At 42.1% G+C, this 20819-nt stretch overlaps 1 protein-coding gene across 1 annotated transcript in view; it reads right to left on the bottom strand.

The window, feature by feature from the left end:
- LOC146196605 (transmembrane and coiled-coil domain-containing protein 4-like) overlaps positions 1 to 20104 on the bottom strand; it is a 34866-nt gene extending 14762 nt beyond the window's left edge. The window contains exons 1-14 of the mRNA XM_084598373.1: positions 19628 to 20104; positions 19016 to 19139; positions 17338 to 17395; positions 14722 to 14863; positions 11245 to 11377; positions 11063 to 11160; positions 8749 to 8892; positions 6884 to 7003; positions 6408 to 6572; positions 6086 to 6222; positions 3913 to 3997; positions 2915 to 3032; positions 539 to 656; positions 18 to 221 (exon numbers count right to left, since the gene is read on the bottom strand). Of these exons, the coding sequence (XP_084454499.1) occupies positions 18 to 221; positions 539 to 656; positions 2915 to 3032; positions 3913 to 3997; positions 6086 to 6222; positions 6408 to 6572; positions 6884 to 7003; positions 8749 to 8892; positions 11063 to 11160; positions 11245 to 11377; positions 14722 to 14863; positions 17338 to 17395; positions 19016 to 19139; positions 19628 to 19724 (1743 nt within the window). The 5' untranslated portion in view covers positions 19725 to 20104. The remainder of the gene's footprint in view (positions 1 to 17; positions 222 to 538; positions 657 to 2914; positions 3033 to 3912; positions 3998 to 6085; positions 6223 to 6407; positions 6573 to 6883; positions 7004 to 8748; positions 8893 to 11062; positions 11161 to 11244; positions 11378 to 14721; positions 14864 to 17337; positions 17396 to 19015; positions 19140 to 19627) is intronic.
- Positions 20105 to 20819: the final 715 nt, after the last annotated feature.

Genomic DNA, 20819 nt, shown 5'->3' with positions numbered 1-20819 from the left:
GAGTAACTGGAGCTCACCACGGTAAGAGTTTTCCTGGTGCACAGTGCCGAGTCAGACCTTGAACGATGTAGCTGCTGGAAATTCTCCCCCCTGTCTGCTGGGGCATAGGACCTTGATTTGCGCATGCTTGGATCCGCCTCCAGCACATCATCACAAGTCTGGATGCCAACGGCCTTGAGAATGATATCCATCTTCTTTACATAATCCGTGTGCCCAGAAACCTGTAGCAAACAGGCTGTCAAACCTCTTTTGTGCGTTAACACGTTGTTACAAACAAGACAACCTCTAATGCATTCCAGTAGGCAGCATACGGAATGTGTGTTGTTGCAACCTTTCTGAGCAATGCTGAAAAGCATTGGCATTGCTCAGAAAGAATTGCTCTCACCACCTAAGAGATGTTACCATAAACTCCTTTTCAAAGAATGCCAGAAAACAGTGCAAGTTTCTTTTCATGACCGTTATCACTCCATAAACAACTAGCTACGTGCCAACTTATAACAAGAAACATAACAGATTTAATTTCACAACAAATACTAACCACATCACTCAGGTCAACATTGAGCATTCGTCTGTCGTTCCATCGGATTGCCTGGAGGCCGGCTATCTTCAGAGTTGCTGACGATGTTCGGTGCAGAAACTTTAGCAGCCAGTCTCCCCTAACACCAAGAAAAAAAAAAAATATTCGCCAGTACCATTTATTCTGTACTTGCATAAAATAAAAAAAACAACATCCAATTTCATATTTCCTGAAGAACACTCCCGAATTATGCTGCTAAGTACTTCGGGCATGCATATTGAAACTGCAGAAAGCGTGGGAAATCTGCATAACAAATGAGCACGTTGGTAAAAGGTTTCCCGGTTAACAGTTTGTACTACAATTACTATGGCCCACACTCCTTTTAGAGTGAGCCGCTCTAAAACTCATACCAGTAGTGGCTGTGCAAAAGCATACACAGGGTAAAAACAAAGTACAAAAGGTAAAGTATCAGAAAGTTAGAATTTGAAAATCGGGGTACTACTTGCATGTTGTCACAACAAAGGAGACTTGCTTTTTCGATATTAAACTGACTTCGATCTCTCTAAATGGCATAGATTACGAAAATGCTTTTAGGGTGCAAATGTAGCCAGCCCAAATGAATGTGCTATCTTTGATAGTGTTGCCCACTAAATGCGAAACGCAGTGCAAATAATCATACTGCACCTAAGCATCCACATAAGCCCACAACAAACAACTTTGAACTGTTCGGTTGTGGAATGTCAATCTGAAGTGTTTCCTCACAGATAACACCAAAATATCTGTTGTTTCCATATTTTTGCAGTTTTTCAGGGAGCCTTCAACTATTTGCAGAGAGCGAGAACAATGACGCCACGCAGCAGACAGAGGAAGAAATGCCAGAGGAATGACTTAACAGGGCAACATTAAAGATAGCGACAAGTTCAGCCAGGAATAGATGATGCTCTCAGCTTTGTTAACAGTGATCACTGCTGCCTGAACTTCACACAACAGAGCAATACTGGGGTGAACACTCGTGGCTCAGAGCCTTACTTAAGTTTCCTCACTGCTTCACTTTCAAAAACTAGACGTAAAATCGTTGTTTCTGTTGCCGCCATGTGAGACACGATATCTGCCTGCCACATGCCAGGCCACGAATCAACACACAAAGGAGAAGCACGTCCTTGAAAATGCTCTGCGATTCACGAGCTTAGCTTGCATGTTCCATTTGGTGGCAGTGAAGACCATAGGCAATAAATTGATTACAAACAAGGTCAGGTTTCTACAGTGTTTCTGGTCAGTGTCCACAACCGTGTTACTATTCATACTGGAAGAAAGCCTGCGCCTCCCCTTCTTCAAGCTGATTCACCATGCTGTCTTCACTTCATTCTGCACAATGCAGTGCCTGATTCCAACACAGCTGCTTGCTTTCTTTTTATAAGCTTGGTACGTGGACAGCTGGAGCATTCATTGCAGTGTGCTTACATAAATTTTTTTTTTCCTGCACAAGCAGGAAATTCTCTCGTGAATGCGCCTGTGACGACAACAGCATCTCGGGGCAAGTGTTCTCTGCATGTACCAAGTATTTCAGCGAGCACTTTGAAAATTTTAATTACTGAAAACCGCGAGTTTAAAATAAAAAAAAAAAAGCTTTCTGCAGAAACAAACTCTGAGCCACGGTGGACACAATTTGCTGCAGAACTCTCCTAATGATCCAAGAAATTATCTAAAATTGCTAATTTACTTTTTCATTATTAGCCACTGCAAAACATCATCAGTGGATATCGCATCAAATTTCCTTGTGTTGCAGGGCTTTAGAAAGTGAGTTTTTCTTTTTTCTAAGACTGATATGGCACCACCTTGATTGTGGCTTCAAACTCTCCATTGAGACTAACCATTCAACTGCGATGATTAAAAAGTTAATTAGATGGACGGTGAGAAGAGTTATGAAGCAAATCGTGTCTGTCGTGCCTGAGAGTTTGTCCCTGCAAATATGTTCTATTTTGAACTCACCATATTTAAGAATTTTTGCAAGTTTGTTGAAACACCAGGTATAGATATGCAGAAGGAGTAACATACAAGGTATGTTCTTGCTTACGTTCAGCAATGTGCCTTGTATGAGTCATACATTTGCTTCGGGACCCACAATTACCGAAATCACATACGTAAACTTACAGATCAGTCATGCCAGTGTTGATTAAAATTTAAAGACCTGACAAGTGTTTGCTGCAGTACTGCATCTGTAAGGTGTCAGCCAGTTTTCTGGGTAGCAGCGGACTTTCGCAATCAGGGTATGTGTGAAGAGCTGTTTCCACATGAGCAGATTTGTCTCAAGTTTCACAGCAATGCAGCAATTGCATTGATGGTAGTCATACAAGTGAGGCCAGTGTTCCTACATATTCAAATTGGAATCTCACCCACCTGCAGTAGCCGTTGACTATTCTTCCCCCGACTACTCGAGCCATCGGCTTCCATTCTTCCTTGTGAGCTGGAACGGGAGCTCCCAGAAGGATTGCATCCTCGATGATTCCTTCACACCCTGACATGCAGAGAGGAGGTGAGGCAAGAGTAATGGTCTTTCAACTCATGACATGAGAAGGCATCTTTTAAAGCCCTCTTCCCTCTTGAAAAATATTTGGTGGCCAGACACTGAAAAAGTGTCATCACTACGCCTTGCATCAATTGCAACCCGCCTATCGCCACAAAACTTCTCTATTCTGTTTGTCTGGATGATGTGTAAAACACAAAGAGAAATATGCAGACATGCAAATGAAATATTTTATGTAACTGCTACAGAAAGCTACTCCTATCAGCTACCTACAGATGCCTCTTCCATTCCACCCCCCCCCCCCCCCCCCCCGCCCTCAATTCTGTCAATGCCAGGTTTTCCTTTTTCATCTATTATTTCTTTTCATCTACAGTTCCCAGCTCAGCCAGATACTTAGGTGGACCCCTAATTATGAAGCTAGTGTATGCTATGTGTGGCCACGCAGACATCTTTGAAGACATAATTTCGCTTGACAGGCCCTGAACACATTCATTTTGCATTAAAAGGAAGCAACACGTGTCTGTTTAAAGTGAATATTTATTTCTTTCCTTTTCTGAGACGTCGTTAGGCTACACTGAACATCCACGGCACTTTTCTCCTTCACCCTTATTTTTAAAGGACCATTTGAGAGGCATGGTGCGAATACTAGGCTGCTGTCCAGTAATCAGCCTGTGTTAAGCTGCAGACTTGGGCAAAGTGACACAACCTACTTAAGAAGGTAGAACAGCAAAGAACACGGTATTAAAAAACAAAAAAAGCAAATAAAATAACGACTGCTCAGCACATTGTGCAATTGTCTTCTTTCTTGTCCTGCATTCTGCACTGCTTTAGTTTTTTAAATAGAGATGCATAGTAAAAATGTCTCGCATACCTTTTCGCTTGGCCATCTCTTTGAGACAGTAGAAGATGACTCGGGCACCGAGGCTGAAGCCGACTAAAGTGACAGGACGCTTGCCCTGAAAAATAAACAAACAATGGAAAAAGCTGTACATACAATAGCTGAACCCCCTATAACAAACAAATTCTGGACAGCATTTTTTTGCCCCTTATAGAAAGGGTCTCTTATAAGCGGGCTTTTGGGTTTTCATAAATGACTGCTGCAAAACGAGCTGTTTACTTTCGTCTGCTTGACGTAATACCAAGACATCATTTCTACAGCTGTGCAGCCACAACTGTTGGCAAGTTTTTCTTTTTTTGCACTTAGCCCTCAGTAATTTGAAGTCATAATAATAATATTTATGGTAACTGGAGTTCCAAAATAAGCAAGGAACTAAGTTTTTTTTTTTTTTTAGTTTATGGATGGCGTACTACAAAAGTACTTAAGCCTGTCCAGCACAGTTTTATACAGCAAACCCAAATCAGTCACTTTATTACAATGAACATGTAGCCGAACTGCAGTAGAGGGCCGATAAATAATGCTCCTGCTCTGATCAATCACCAAGAAGTGGGCGCGGATTGGAGGTATGCTACAAGACCTCGGAAATAGACTCTCCCAGAGCTCCTGTACTGCTTTGGAGCTGGCAATCAGCACGGCACTGAAATCATGCCAAAACGCACTGGCAAAAGGGGCCCTGATGGGGTTTTAAGTTCCTTGAGCTGGCCTCTTGCACAATCTCGCCATTCTCAATGTGGGCCTTATAAATGCAGTTCTTCAAGCAGGACTCGCAACTCAAGCACCCATGTCTTGCATGCAGCTGGCCCAGTATCAATGAACATAGCCTGCTACCTGGAACATGGATGCGGCTGGAGAGGAAGCCTCAAAAGATATAATGTCTCCTATAAGCCAAGTGTCTTCTGAACCCTATGTCTGTTAGAAAAAAGGCCTGCACAATGGGAGGCTGTGCAGCCAACCAAATGGGCAAAAAGATGCCTCCTATTCCTGACTGACTTAATATCTGTGTCTCTTAAAACAGAGCTCTACTGTTATACGTCAAACATGAATCCTATTCTTTCTGAGCGCAAATATGCTAACTTTAGTACGACAGAGAAACAAAAAATTGTCACTTCCACTGCAAAGCCTTACCCTTCTCCCCCAACTCTGTTCTCATACCACATCTTCAAGCGAGACTATGTTACCCGTACAATATCGGTCAATGAAGGGGACTACATATTAGGCAGCCTTTCCTGCTGCCAAAAGAGTCACATGCATGCAAAATTAATCATCACCATAACAATGGTGCATAATGAAGTGTGCTGAGTTTATGAGAATACTAGTGTAAAGTATGGAATATTATTCCTTTGGCATCATAAAGTCAGATGTTGGTCCATAAGAAATGCTATGCAAAAAGAAAAGCTGATTTGGACACCCTGGAACCATTTAACATGCATTAAAATGTCCATGCAAGGGCCTTTTCATACCTTGCTTTGATATGCATATGATTTGTACCCTTCCCCTTAAAACAATGTACAGTTGGCATAGGTAAGCATTTGATAGCCCTTAATTTTTAGAAGTTATTTTTTCAATTATTTCCTTAACTATTTTACAGGGCTGTTTCAGGGCATTAAGGGTGTACACTTTCATGTAAAACTAAACTCTAAGGCTCACAAGCAATTGTCACTGATTGGGTACTAACCAGTAGAATTTATAAATATAAGGTTACAAATGTTAGCCATGCTGTTAACAGGCACATATATTTCATCAAAAGAATAGTATCAGGGCAAATTTACAAAAAACAAACAAACAAAACAAAGCCCACACACATTTACAACACAAAAAGGCAAGAAAAGAAAATATGTGGCAAGCGCTACCAAGAAAAACATGTGTGAAATCAGGTATGGATTGTTATGACATGCCTCAGGGGAAAAGATTATATATATATATATATATATATATATATATATATATATATATATATATCTATATATATATATATATATATATATATAGCATATGCAAAAACTAATTAAATGAAGAGAAGGTAAGAGCTGACAGTAATGCATAGCTGGACTGTCAAACAACCTTCCATGATTAGTATGTTCAAGGCTATCAAGAAGACCATGGGCGCCGACAACCCACACAGGGAAGTTTCACAACTCGTGCTGACCTGCTGCCGAGCGAGAAGTATCTCGGCCAGATGCCTTCCCACCTCGGCTGATCTCCGGTTGCAGACACCCCATGGGTTGTCAATGACTCCGGCCACCATCACCAAGGTGGCCGGCCATGTGATGGCAGTGATCAGACCTGTCAAGGGAGCACACGAGTAAAGTTAAAGCAATATCATCTCATCCATTAAACTGTAGCTCATTTTAAAAACTCTTTCATTAGCCGGAAGAAAACATGCCCATTTCACAAGGTACTTTGCCCCTCATCACAGGTGCAGGCTTGTAAATGGGAGCTGCCAAAACCAGCGGGTCGGCAAACACTACCTGAAAGGATGGTGTACTTGAGTGCCTCCTGGGCCGCCATGGAGACGGCGAAGCTGAACAGGTAGTCAATGGCATGGCCTAGCTCCAGCAGGTAGGACGACTCGTAACGCAGGACGTACTGTTCCCGCGAGTTCATCAGCGTGCGCCACGGCCGCTTCAGAGCACCTGCACATCACACACAGTGCTGCATATGCTTTACACTAGAAGGCATAGAGGAATCTGCAGAAAAAGCCTTTCACAAGCTGCAGTGGGCTTTAACTAGTTAGCAGAGCCCTCGTATAATAGATTCTGCAGCAATTAAACATCTTGCTTGATGTATTGGTCTAGCTAGTGATGCAAAGTGAGATGGATATACACAAATTGAATGGAATCGGTTGCAGAAGCATTAAACCACCCAAGGTAAGCTCCAACTGCACCCACCACAAGAAGCAACACATTTGCCTTCAAAAACGAAAAACACACTGCAAAGACGTTACCTGGGTCTTCATCTGACAGCCATCCCGAAATAGCCAATGTAATGTGTAGTCCTTTGCCCTCAGAAAGTGTGTCAAAGGCAAACTCCTCAATTTCACCGACTCTCTTCTTCATCTTGTACCCTGGCAGCCAGAAAAAGAACGTACTCTGAGCACAACAAAGCAGGTGCCAATCAAGAAGAGAGCCGTTCATGCACAATTCCCTCTAAGCAGTTATTTCTTTTCCTGTATTTATGCAGTTTTGTCCCACTTAGACTGCAGCAACAACTATGAGATGCAAGCACAAGTGGCTGTTTAGCAGCATATACAGGTTGTCTCAGATAAATATGATAATGAAACTGAAAAGGAAGAGTTATCGAAACTAAATGACCACTGCGGAAAGCCGTGTAGCCCAACCTGCAGTATTTTTTCATTCTTCAAAGCCAGTTTACTAGCAAAGACTAGTTAGTTAACCTTTCAATTATTGGCTTGTGGAGCAAAGTGGGGTACCGGTAATAGGTCATCTTGAAAAACAGCTGGCTGCAAAGCAGTGTTTGCACCAAGGCACAATACACCTAAGTAGCTCCATGTATTTATTTGTTCTAAAGGAGCATAGACACCAAATTTTGGTTGCATTTTTTTTACTGGTTCATAATTATGCATGATATTACCGCCGCTAAATAATTTATAAAACTGAATCTTTTTCCCATCTGTTTTGGTTGATGACGATTAGTAATGTTGATTGGCGCAAAGGCCTTGAAGGCCAAAGAGTGTGAGAGGCTGACATTGGACGGTTATTATGTGAAGTGGGAAAAAAAGTCATGAAATTCTGTGAATGTAAAAAAGAAAATAGTCCGCTGTAAATAGCTTGAAATATAATTGGAAGCCTAAATATGATAGACATGAAACGATGTGATCGCCCGGTGAAGAAAGAGGTAACATGTTTAAATTCAATCTGTTTTGGTTTCAACAGCCGAACAATAGCCACAACATCAAAATTTTGTCCAATCACGTGAAGGGCAAAAAAAAATGTGTGATATGTAATCGCTCCTTCTTCACTTGTTGCGATTTCTGTTCTTGAGGCAGGCTGACTTTAGCGTAGTAGTGATTTAAAACAATGAAGGAGCAATCATGTCTCTCACATGACTATGAACATTGGCCATCATAGCTCAGCTGTTGAAACTGAAACTGGCGAAGAGAAATTGAATCATGCCCATTGCAGGCAAATAGCACGTCGTGATCCATGTCTTATATGCATCATTACAAAGATGCATATACAAAGAATAAAACATGCGACCTCAAAGAGCATATTCAAAGAAAGTCCTCACACGACCATATCGTCCAGTAAAACTGGAAAGCCCCATCAGGGAGAGCACTCTGTCTCTTGAGATGTGTCTCAGAATGCTGTCGGATGGGAGCTCTCTTTACAGGGGGAGTTATCTTTTAAGGACAGCCAAAAAAAAAAAAAAAAGCTTTGAAAATGTCAGCCAACTGTTTTTCAAGACAATCTACAACTTTCAAACTGATCATCTGTTCTTAATGTAAAAAGTCAGCTTATTGCTCTTCACTAAATACTAATAAACTATGGAGAAGGAAAAGAAAACTGCAGACGCAGACGTGGCTCCTAACAACCTATAGTTGGTTTCACTCAGTTAGGCTAGTATTTAAGAGCTTGGTTACATTTAGTTGGGTCATCCCGTGTAGCGGTTATGGGAAACAGGATACTGAGAATAGGCAGTGAACCACATTCTTAAATAAGGACGAAGCCCTGCAAAAAATACTTTCTGCTTCTTCCAATAAGGTGTGCAAGCATTAGCAAAGCCTATATGATGGAAACTGCGAGAAAAGCCTTCCACTCTGCTTGGATCAGAAAGGATGAGACACCTCACCAGTGAGTCCAGCTCCAGCAATCCCGATGAGTGAGCCAATGACTGCAATGCCGGTGGCAGAGCCCAAGGCTGCAGCTCCTGCGCCCCCTATGATAGCCCCGGCCCCAGCAGCCACCAATGGAGCTGCTAGCCCTCCGGTTAGGCCTGCACAGAAAATCATGGCAACATCTAAGGACTGTGCAGCCCTTCAGCAGTGAATAAATTCTCAGCTCGCTGCATCAAGTGAGCATCTTATGTGCTACAGCTTATAGAGAGTTTGCCTCTACACTCCAAATACCGTAAAAACCCGCGTATAATACGAGTTTTTTTTTCCAACTTTCAGCGTTCCAAATTTCCGCCTCGTATTATTTGCGGATCCCAACCAAAATGTCAAAGTTTTGCGAGAAGTTTTGGTTTCGTTGTTGCCGCGTGGCTACGGCTTGGCTTTGTTATCGATGTGCGGCTACGGCTTGGCTTCGTTGCCCTAACGTGGCCGCACCCCGCAGTGGCCACGACGTCGAGGTGTCGTCTCTTTGTTGTTGAGTCGTCGAGTGCGCACAGCATCAGCGCATGTGCTCTCGTGCAAACCACGGTTCGCGAAAAAGTGCACGCTTTTTTCTTTAAGTGAACGAGCAGGATGCCAGGGTCTCGGAAACAGTACTCGGCTGCTTTTAAGAGAAAGGTGATTTTAGTTGCTGAAAACATCGGCAACAGTGCGGCCGGGAGGCAGTTTGGCGTCACCGAGGGAAGCATTCGCGGATGGCGACGACAGAAAGAAGCCCTTTTCGCGTGCAAGGGAATGCGAAGAAGCTTTCGCGGGCCAAAGAATGGCGCATTCCCGGAAATTGAACTCGCTCTGACGGAGTTCGTACGAGAACAGCGAGCATCGCATCTAGCTGTGAGCGTAGAGCTTATGCAAGCAAAAGCTAGGGAGCTTGCAAGGGAAAAGGGAATTCCGAGCTCCGCCTTCAAAGCAAGCAAGCACTGGATACATCGCTATATGTGCCGTGCTGGATTCTCGCTACGCCGGCGAACCTCGATTTCACAAAAGCTGCCCGAATCCTTCGAAGAGCTGCTGGTGGCTTTTCAGCGCCACGTGATTTCTTTGCGAAAGACCAAAAACTTTCAGCTGGGGCAAATAGGCAATGCTGACCAGACGCCGGTTTACCTGGACATGCCATCGCCCCTCACCGTCCATGAGAAAGGCTCTAAACAAGTTTGTATCCGGTCTACTGGAAACGAGAAGACGCGGGTTACAGTCATGCTATCGTGCACGGCAGACGGCCGCAAGCTCCCGCCCTATGTCATCTTCAAGCGCAAGACAATGCCGAAAGGTGAGGAGCTGCCGAAGAATGTCATCGTGAGATGCCACGAAAAAGGTTGGATGAACGAGGATCTTGTCCTCGACTGGGTGAAGTCAGTGTGGTGCAAACGGCCCGGTGCACTGTTGTCCTTTCCATCCATCCTCGTGCTGGACGCGTTTCGTTGCCATTTGGCCGACTCGGTGAAAAGGCTGCTAAGCGACTGCCGCACAGAACTTGTTGTGATTCCGGGTGGGATGACCTCACAACTTCAGCCTCTCGACGTTTGTGTCAACAAACCCTTCAAGGACGCAGTCAAGCGATGCTACGCGGAATGGATGCGGTCAGGTGAGCCTGCAGTGACGCCGGCCGGGCGGCTGAAGCGAGCATCGCCAGCCACGCTGTGCAAATGGATTGTGGACGCGTGGGCAAGCATCCCAGAGGAGCTTGTGCGCCGTTCGTTTAAGAAGTGCGGCATCTCAAACGCCCTCGATGGCACAGAAGATGAGTACCTGTGGGATGATTTGTCCGACAAAGAAATTTCCGAGGAAAGCGCTGCTGAAGATGAAAGTGATTGAAGTGTGAGGTCCGATTTCAATAAATGTCTTGTTTTTTCTCTCTCGTATTATATGCGGTAAAAACTTTTTTTTTCCATTTCGCGTCTCCAGAATTTCACCTCGTATTATATTCGGGTTCGTATTATACGCCGGTTTTTACGGTACCCGCTTTAGTATATAAAGATAAGAATACACCTCCATAAACATTTAATGATAATTGCCATTTTAACGTCTAAAGTAAAATTTGCTGGTGCAACAGTAAAGATCTAGAGGTGTAAGCTGTTTCTGGCAGTCCCCTTTATTTGTTACAGCAAGTAATTTCTTAAATGCCAAGCAAAGCAACGGCAAAAACCCAGACTACAATCAAAACTGGTCAGGCCTTGCAAATGGTTTCTGTGAAACAATAGAAAAGCTCTCGAGCACACATTTGAAACAGTTCTTCACACAGCAGCACTGTGAACAAACAAAGAGACTGACCAATGACGGCCCCTCCTCCAACAGTGGCAAGACCAATCATAAGGAAGCGCTTGAGCTTCTTGTTACGCTGTCTCTTAGCAATTTCCTTCCGCTCCTCCCTGAAACACGAGGAATGCCAACGTAAATGTAAACGTGTCTGCAAAAAAAAAAATTCGCGCAGAGCGAACGAAAACAAGTCTCACTCGGATTGCTCATGAACCTCCTGGGACAGCATTTCAACAACAGACTCTTCGTACATCTCGACGAGCGACCGTGAAACTCTTAACCTCCAGGCAACGTAAAAGATGAACACACGTGTTCTGGCATCATAGATACCTGCAAAAGAAGTGCTTCACATCTGTAAGTTGCTGCAGCAACAGCGTAACCACTAAATACAAATCCATGCTGTTGGACAGCTGAATCCTGCAAAACAGTAGTATAAAAAAATTCAGCAAAATTCTTCAAGTATCTAGCAGGCTGAAAGTTCTTTTGTAATGATGCTGGGTGATATCTACTGTGAACATTAAAGACTGCAGTCCGCCACAATCAAAAACAATTGCACAGTGACAACTCTCTCACTGCAGTCCACATAGTGCCAAACAAATGCATTGCTTCACTCCACAAAATTATGTTTTGAAGACTATTTTGCTGCAGCTAGCGCGGCTTCAGTGAAGGTCAGCGTCAGATACCACCAGCTACTCTGACTAAAGCACTTTTGATATTAACGGCGTACTGGAGATTTTTAACTCTTACAAGTAACTTAAGAACAGTGTCATTACCACATTAGGCTATTTTGGCACTTGTCCGGCCTCATATGCTTGAACACATGTTTGTTGCATCACTGACACAAGAAAGAGCCTAAGCATGCATCTTGAGTTAGAAGCAACTAGTTAAATTCTAAGAGACAGCACAGCATGTAGTACATGCAAAGCGCATTCAGAAGGTGCAAAGTTTGTAGAAAATGCATGCTACTGCAACCTGTCACACCTGTAGCCAGTCCTGTTCATTCCAGGCAGCGAAAAAGAGAAGAAGAGAATCTGAATAAACAAGAGATTTCGGAAAAGCAGCTGGGCAAAGTGTGGTAGTCTATGCCAACTAGACAAATGGACACAGCATGGAATAAGAGACGCAGGTAAAACGTATCAGCCATACAGGATAGAAGGATTATTACATGGCGAATTTCCTACTTGGTCATTCTAGTCAAAAAATCCACAATGAGATGTCTCACGCCATGAATACTTTTGGACACAAATGATCTCAACCTCTGCCTAGTATACACACTGAAAATTAACTGCTTTCAGAGGCACTAACAAATGCATAAGATCCCACAACTACTGAAAATCAGTGCCATGGACCACCAACAACTTATAATGCTATTTTAATTTTTCTTGTGTGCAGCACAAAGTACTTCTTAAGGGTAGAGCAAAGCAGCAGTGCCATATACTGCAGACACTCACAAAAGTTTCCTTTTGTCTTATTTACGGCCTTCACATTTCATAATGCATAAAAAGCTTACCTCTGCATCCCTAAAGGGCCAACAGGTTTTGGTGCACAGTCAAATGCTATAAATTTGACACTATTTATCCCAACCTCTCACTTAATGTTATCTCTGCTGACAGCTGCAATAAGGACTATAGCAAGAAGGGGCTAGATTGCTTGCTCGCAAAATGTCAAGTTTCTGTACTTTACTACAACCTGTCAATATTTCCGAACGGCAGTCCCTTGCCAGCTCGCTCTTTTCTCATAGAAGCGACTGCCATCTTGTGGTGATGCACTAATGGCCGTCTAGAGTTTCTGCTCGGAAAATAAAGCACAGCCCTTCAGTGTGTCCAGCCATGATGCTGTCGGCAACCAGATGTGAGCCTACGTGGCACCAATCATCTCATTCTAGACCACTAAATGCACACGCATGGAGGCACGCGGTTTGCCTCACCATTGATCAACAGCTGACATCATTCCATCAGTCAGTCAGTTTAGTCGTTCAGTCGTGTCCGACTCTTCGTGACCCTATGGACCATGTCACGCCACGCTTTCCGGTCTCTCACTATCTTCCTAACATCACATAACTTCATCTTCCATCCATCATTCCATCAGTCCCCTACAATGCTACACGACAGTAGTCCGTAATTTCCCCTTTTCCATAGGACCAATAAGTCAAACTCTGACTTTAGGCTTTTTCTGCACTGATAGCAATCACTATTAAATAACTGTAAACAAGGTATTTACCTCATGGTTCCTGCTTTCTTATTTAATGCCTAGTATGCCATACAGGTATAGCAAATGAATATCTGTTCCTTTTGATAGCTGTGTAATGAGATATTTTTTTTTTCATTCTCAACTACCTGCACTAATTTTCAAAATTATTCTTTGATATTCTATTAGCAAAAACCTTTTATTATTCCTATTTACTCTGCATCTGAAAGCTTTCTTTTTCTTCTTTTGGCCATGTTGTGCAGATTTTACCTGTGATTTAACCAGGCAGTATTTATTCGATTCGCACTCTGCTTTCAATATTCGAATCCACTTTGCACCTAAAATTTTGATATTCACAGAGCTTCACTAAGAATAAAAAGATATGGCCTTCAATGCATCGCATTAGCTCTGCACACCCCACAGCGGTTCAGGTTTACAAAAATTGACAATACCAACTTTAAGCCTCGGCAGTAATCAGCAATCCTGAATCAACATTACATCTGACAACTCTTTGATGCAACCACCATTATGAAGCAGAACACTGCTCTGCTGTGTCGGTATCCTTTCCTTCTCTTCTGGACCACAGGTTGCTCAAAAAATACAGCATAACAACAACCTCAAGCTGCATCTGCAGAATGTAGATTAAAATGCTAAACAAATGAACGACCCTAACATCGTACTCATAAAAGGCAAAACTAAAACAGGGTGACACCATCTGTGTCTATTTGTGTATTGGATTTGCATAATGGAGGTTAAAGGAACCCTCAAACAGTACTTGCAGTATTATTCTAATGCAAGGAATTTATAAAGGCGGTCTTTGTGAGTATTTGAGTCACATTTAAAAGCTCTGCATGGAGCCTATAATTTAAATATAATTTTTAAGTGCGTCTGGCAGTCACTCGCAGCCAATTATGAAGATACTTTTTCATGCGCAGTCTTCCCACTGACGTCAACTGGGCTTTCTGGGTGCAGTGGGGCATTGTTGCGACTTGCTAACGTCATTTTTTTTCTAACGCACTCGTGTGCACCGAGTTGAGAGAAGAGAAACATGACTTTCGATCACCAGTGTGTTCGGCATTAACGAAGCTAGTTTAAAAATACTTGCTTTGCAGAGAGGACTGATGGAATACCTATTGCTTGCGCACATTTTCTAGATTTAGTAAAATCTGTGCTTGGCCTCTTTAAGTCCACACACATGTTGATAAAGTGCAAAACATCTGTGCACCAGCTGTTCTAACTGGCACAAATAGCAGCTGTAAAAATAAACGTGCAAATCGATGACAAGCCGAGGCTTTGAATTTCCTGCGGGTACTGACATGACAGTGCTCAAGCAATCACCTAATGTAGTCATCCCTTCAACCCTATCTCAATCACTAACAAAGCTTGTCCAATCTCAGCGTAGCCTTGCCAAATAACCAAAATGTTGCGATGCTCCCGAAAAACAAAGTACCAGAACCTTGCAAACAAACAATGAACGCCATTCTTACCTCCCTGAACAGCAAATAGGATAAGGTCTTCAACGACACGCAGGCAGTTGCCATTGAGGCCTGGTTCATCCTTCAGAACATGAATGAAAGGTTCGAGCTCGCCTCCTTCGCCCATCATCAGGGCCTGCATGACAGGCTGCACCTGCCACAAAAGACGCGAGACGACTGAATTCAAAGTTTAAAGTGGAAACAAAATAATAATAAAAAAATAATAAATGAAAACCATAAAACAGCATCACAATCGGCTGAGCGGAAATTGAAGCAGGATGAGACTCTATTCCAGTGACATCCAACTACTCCTGTCCTAGCTTGACTGTAAAAGAAGCAGTTATACCTGCTCCACCAGATTTCTTTACCTAATCCCTTCACTTCATAATCCACTACCCCAATTCATGCTTTCTTATACTTGTTGGCTTATGGCTTATAGGGTCTAATGCCCCAAAACGACTCAGGCTATGAGGACGTCATATGAAGGGCTCCAGATAACTTCAACCACCAGGGATTCTTTATGTGCACTATCTTGTACTTGTAATAATGCTGCTCTCAAAACAGCCAGACTTTTTCATCTTAGCTTTTTTTACACAAAACTAATTTTAAGCATGTCCTTATTAATTGCAACTTGGTAAATTTTAACTCCCAGCTTATTCAAAATAACTACTGTACTAGAAAAGGCTCCCATCAATTAAAACAGTGCTTAAAGAAAATTTTGACCCTCTTCACGTTTGCAGTATCATGAGTCAAATGTGGGGCACCTTTAATTTCATTTGTTCTCAAATATGAGACTCTTTTAGTGTCTCTTGATGTCACACCAATCCTCCTTCTTTTCAATTGCTTCCAGCCCTTTCCTTACTTTTCTTTACTGTATGCCTCAAAGCTTTGTTGGCAATCATAGATATATTAAGCCAGCTATAATATTTACTTGTAGGGGATACCCATAGTCCACAGTTCACAGCCTTAACAGTGGCTGTCAAACCAGCTCTACGCCCCCACACGCTAAATCTGGCTCGTCAAAGCAACTGTGAGCAGGGCGGCTAGAGTGCTTGTGTGGTGCTTTGCGGAAGTGAAATTTTTAGCCAAACCCATGGCTCAAATTAAGCACCTGCTCAAATGTTTTACCCTGCCTGTTCAAAAGCACACTGCCCTTTCGACCAGTCTGCTCCCGTCTGTACCTCCCGCACTTCTATGCTACCCTTTCACTAAACTGCCAAATATTACTCCATGATATCACACTTCATTTATGTTGCTATTTTGGGTCTTTAATCGTTCACTTACAAAATTGTTGAGCATTCCTAAATCATAAACAAATCAGAGAAATTAAGACAGCTTCTATACCCCAGATGTTTACGCCATATAAGCAAAGCAAATGCAAACTCAGAAAAATGAGTTAGTAAGCTCATAACTCACAATCAGTATATATGTTCCCAATCTCAAGTTATATAGTATTATCATTACCGCACAATATATACATACTGCTGCAGTCCGTGGCAATATGTATACAAGAGGCATGCAATGACCAAAGATAGGACTTTCACAGTCATGGCTAAGCACTACTTTAGAACAACTATATTCATGCATGAGCTATAGAATGTACAATTGTTTCCCTACACTCATTATAAACTTATCAGTGATTTTTACAGAAATGTGAAAGGTAGAAACCTCAAGTAAATACATGGCTACAAAAAACTATCACCCATGATCCCAACATGGCTACCAGGCACATGAATAAGTATATTAAGTACTAACACTAATGGTGTAGTGACATAGCATTATGTGTGGCCATGGTGTGCCAAACACATGGTAGTATAAGTTAGTTATGGTTATTAAATTTTAAAGCCTGGAATAACATCACTGAGATGACTGAAGGTAACATATGATGAAAATGAGAACTATTCACAAGAAATTACTTCCTCCCAAAATGGCAAAATGATTAGTGAAATGGGTGCGTTTTCAGTAATACTGATTGCATTTTACATGCTTTCACTCATGAGACAAACATTAAATTAACACGCACAAAATCAAAGCCATGTTTTAGAGGAAAAACTGCAACAGTCAACCACACATGTCCGATTTCTAGTCTTAAGAGAGATTTAGTACACAAACTATAGCTCTGCACTTTGCACTATCTCCACTATCCACTATGTCCTATGCATTTGTCACTATCTCGGTACTGGTTTCACAAGGCATAATTTTGCATGTGCCACAAAACCAAAGCATCACGGCAAATGCAGACAACCACCCATGACTAGCACAAATAAAACTGGCTTGCCGCTGCAGCTCTAAACCAATGCATTATAAATATAGAATGTGCCATAAATTAATAAACTTATTCTTTTTCCTTCAACACTGGTTCAATATAAGTCTAAATTACCCAGTAATCACACTGTAGTTCTTGCAAAAGCTTATTTCGGATCGCGCAGGGCATATATGTAACAATATCATCAGTCTCAAATTAAACACTCATGACCTGAAAAATGTAAAAGTATTAGCTACTGCAGATTAACAACACCGTGGTCTTATGTTTCAATAGTCTATTTTATGGGTCATCTGATACTGATAGTACTGCTGCAGATTTTTCAAACAAGCAAGACAAGAATAGAATCACAGAAAAATTTCTACTTGTGAAGGCAGGCCCAGGTGCTGAATCAGTTGCAGAAGACACTTTTCGCAGAATTCTCTGAAATAAGAAGAGTTGAGAGAAAAGGTCAGGAACTAATCTGATTTCAGCTGCCAATTTTCCACTAATGAGACATATTTCTAAAGAAATGTAAAAAATGCCTGGCCAATGAGAGTGCAACACAAGGTAACGGTTTGATGACATACCGTCCGGTTAGGAAAGAAAGTTAATAAAGTTCATTGGCCGTGGTCAAAAAACAAATTACATTTTGGGACTTAGGCACTCCCTTGTTCACACAAGAGAGGCATTGCAATCTGAAACTTTTTATTTCCTGAACATGGTCACTGAACTTCATCGAGTTAATCACATTCTGAAGAAGCTCTTAAAACTTCATTGCAGGTGGAAAAGCGCGAACTAGACGAGAGGCAAAAGCAGGGAAGAAGACACAGACAAGTCCTGCTTTCTTCTTCTTGCTTTTGCCTCTCATCTAGTTTGTGCTGTTCCACCTACAATGAACGGATACCAACTTGCCCAGTTTTCTATCCTTTTTAAAACTTAAGCCCAGGCCCTTCGAAAAAAGCAAGTAAAGGGCAAAGTGATAGCAGTCAGTGTTGAGAGACTGTTGAAGCAAGTGCTATACGCACACAAAAAGTTATCATGTATTTCAATTAACTAACCAAAGCAAGAAGTACGACATAGAAATAGCATTTCAATTCCATGCAGAAAACATCACCCAATCAACAAGGCCTTCTCAAGTGAGGAGGAAGAGTTATCAGTAAAGAAGATGACTTACTTGCTTGGCAAAAGAAATGCACTTCTACCATTAAAGTATATTTTTCAAACTACAGCATGATTCCCAGAACATAATACACTGGAATACGGCAAAGGTGGAATGTAAAGTTACCTGTCACAATATTAAATGCAATACCTTGCAAAATTATAAGCAGTGAACTTAGGTGATGTGATCTTGCCACTTTTCTAGCAGCTAAGCACTCACAATGTATGGTCAAGTGCTGTTAAAAAGCAGCTCTCTGTACCCCACTATATGAGTGTTTTAAAGGCTATAGGAGACATCAATATTGATCTTTATGATTATTTTAGTCAGTGCATGAAAAAAAAAAATTATATATATATATACACACACACACATACATATATCTTCCCGTAGCTTTTAGAGAACACACATCACATAGTGTGTGCAAGATGTGGTGCTCAAATGAAAGATAGGCACAAAGTTGAGTGCATTTTTCTCAACAAGATAACATATTTTGCAATTTCATACAAGCGCAACTTTAGTGCCCATGGCAATAGCATGTCTCAAATTACTGTATGAATGGCGCTGTGCGAAGTAGTTGTCCAATCATCATGGAATTGAAGACTGTGCACAGTGACAAAAATGATTAGGAACACAGAACAACCATGACTGGAGCTGAACAGCTGTTGACAATAATTGAGCAATAATGCATTAAAGGCAGCAACTGTTTAACACACGACATTGTTTCATGCAGGAGAACAATATCCGAATCTGGTTGACAGGGTTACTGCTCTAAAAAGGACAAAATTCACGATGTGGCATATATAGCATGCGTTTATTTTACCTGCATATGGAGAGCATATGGAAAACGTTTCGAACTGCGGTTCAACTGGGAGTGGTGCGAGAGAGTAAACATGCCCGCGTACCGGTCCCATTCGTCGGGAAAAAGGTCGTGAAGCGAAAGGGCGCAGATGGCACAGTAGGAATACAAGCCGGCATCTCCCAATATGTTTTGCAGCGGCCTTCCAAGTCGATGCGGAACTGTAACAGCTGGGTAAAAAACAAGAGGGGCAAGTTTTCACACAGACGTTGCATACGATTTAACAAGCTATCAGTCAAAGGCGCAGACAACTGCTGTATGTACTACGTACACATACATCGCCTCACCGATTAAGTGCGCCCGTAAATAATAACTATCACAGAACTGCACGAAATTAAAACAATCCTGATGAAATATCGCAGAGCGCAAGGACTTCAACTCCAGATCGTTTAATGCGTGCACAAGCCAGCACGAAATCTTGTCGAGAAGCCCGATCACAACCGACTCGTTCATGACGGAAACCGTGCTTTCGAACGTGTTGCTACAGATCACAGTCAGCTGATTCGCGCGCCGGCATATTGTCAGCACCAGTGAAACGATCGGCCATGTCAAACATAAAGTGGCAAAACAGCACAACGAGCGAAACAAAGAAGCACAAGTTCGCCGGTCTGGAACCATCCGCCTAACGGCAAGATCGTAACAGGCAAGTGGTTCAAACCTTGAGGAGGAGTTTGCACAACCTCTTCGGCTTCCACACCAACTTCGTCAGCCATGACGGTTGTCACTGGTTTCAAGTCGTGGTTTCGTCTACGCATGCCACGCGTGAATGCGTGTTGCTAACATTATCTGTTCGCTTATCCGTTCACATTTCGTGCGATGGTGCAAGAATGTCGAAAGTCTGCGGTACACCAGTAGCATCGGAAACAGCATGTGTCGAGCTGTGCGTGCGGATCAGACGAAACCACGACGCCCGCGCACACCGTCGTTACGCATTGTAGAAATAGTGCACGAGATGCGAACACGAATGCAACCACGTATTCTTATTTCAGTGGGGTGATTGCGATTACAAGTTTATAAAGACCACCATATTAGCAATCTAAGATTTCTTGGTCAATATTTGTCCGTTTTGACCTATAATTGCCATGCAAACAGTCTTCTCTAGGACTCAGCTTTTTGCGTCTGCTTTACAGTACATGAAGTCAGCGTAGGAACACGCTTACGTATGGAATAATTTTCCGGCTCATCTTTACAATTACTTTATTCCGCTGAACGTAGTGATTACGGCTGTTTTAACTAATGATTTTTAGAAAGGAGAAAAATTCTGAGCAAATGTGCTTAAATTAAAAACACAAAATACAAATTTAGGATGATGATGCTAGCTAACAAACTCAGATTTTTGGAAACCGAAACCAGAAACTTGGTATAGGGGCTGAAAGTGGAAGAGAAATGCAAAGTTTTTGTAAATTCAACTTTTTCTACACCATTCCATGAAGTGTCAATCGATAGAATCACTTGTTCTAATAATTCACCCTTTGCCATCCTTTTGTTTAATTAAGTAAAGGTGGGATAGCTTAGCTGCACCAATTGCGCCATTTTGATATAAATGCATTTTGATATAAGTGCATTTTGATGTAAATGCATATTCCGAAATTGCGGGAATTGTTTTGCGTGCCCGAACTGGCGGCCAGCCATCGAGGATATAAGCGGCGTTCACTGGTTGCAGGTGACATCAGTCGTTCTTTTTCGCGGAATCGACAGGTACTGCGAATCTAGAACACTATTAGAAAAACAAAATATGAAGAAATTCTTCCAGATCATAAACAGTAAATTATCAAAAATAAATCGCGCTTGGATGTCATAGAAAAAAATGGTTAAAAATAGTAGGCAATATATACATAATTTTTTAATTA

The sequence above is a fragment of the Amblyomma maculatum genome, chromosome 3 (assembly GCF_055883805.1).
Source record: "Amblyomma maculatum isolate TAMU_Amacu chromosome 3, ASM5588380v1, whole genome shotgun sequence".
Lineage (NCBI taxonomy): Eukaryota > Metazoa > Arthropoda > Arachnida > Ixodida > Ixodidae > Amblyomma > Amblyomma maculatum.
The sequence above is the reverse complement of the archived record's forward strand: the minus strand, read 5'-3'. Positions and strand labels throughout refer to the sequence as shown.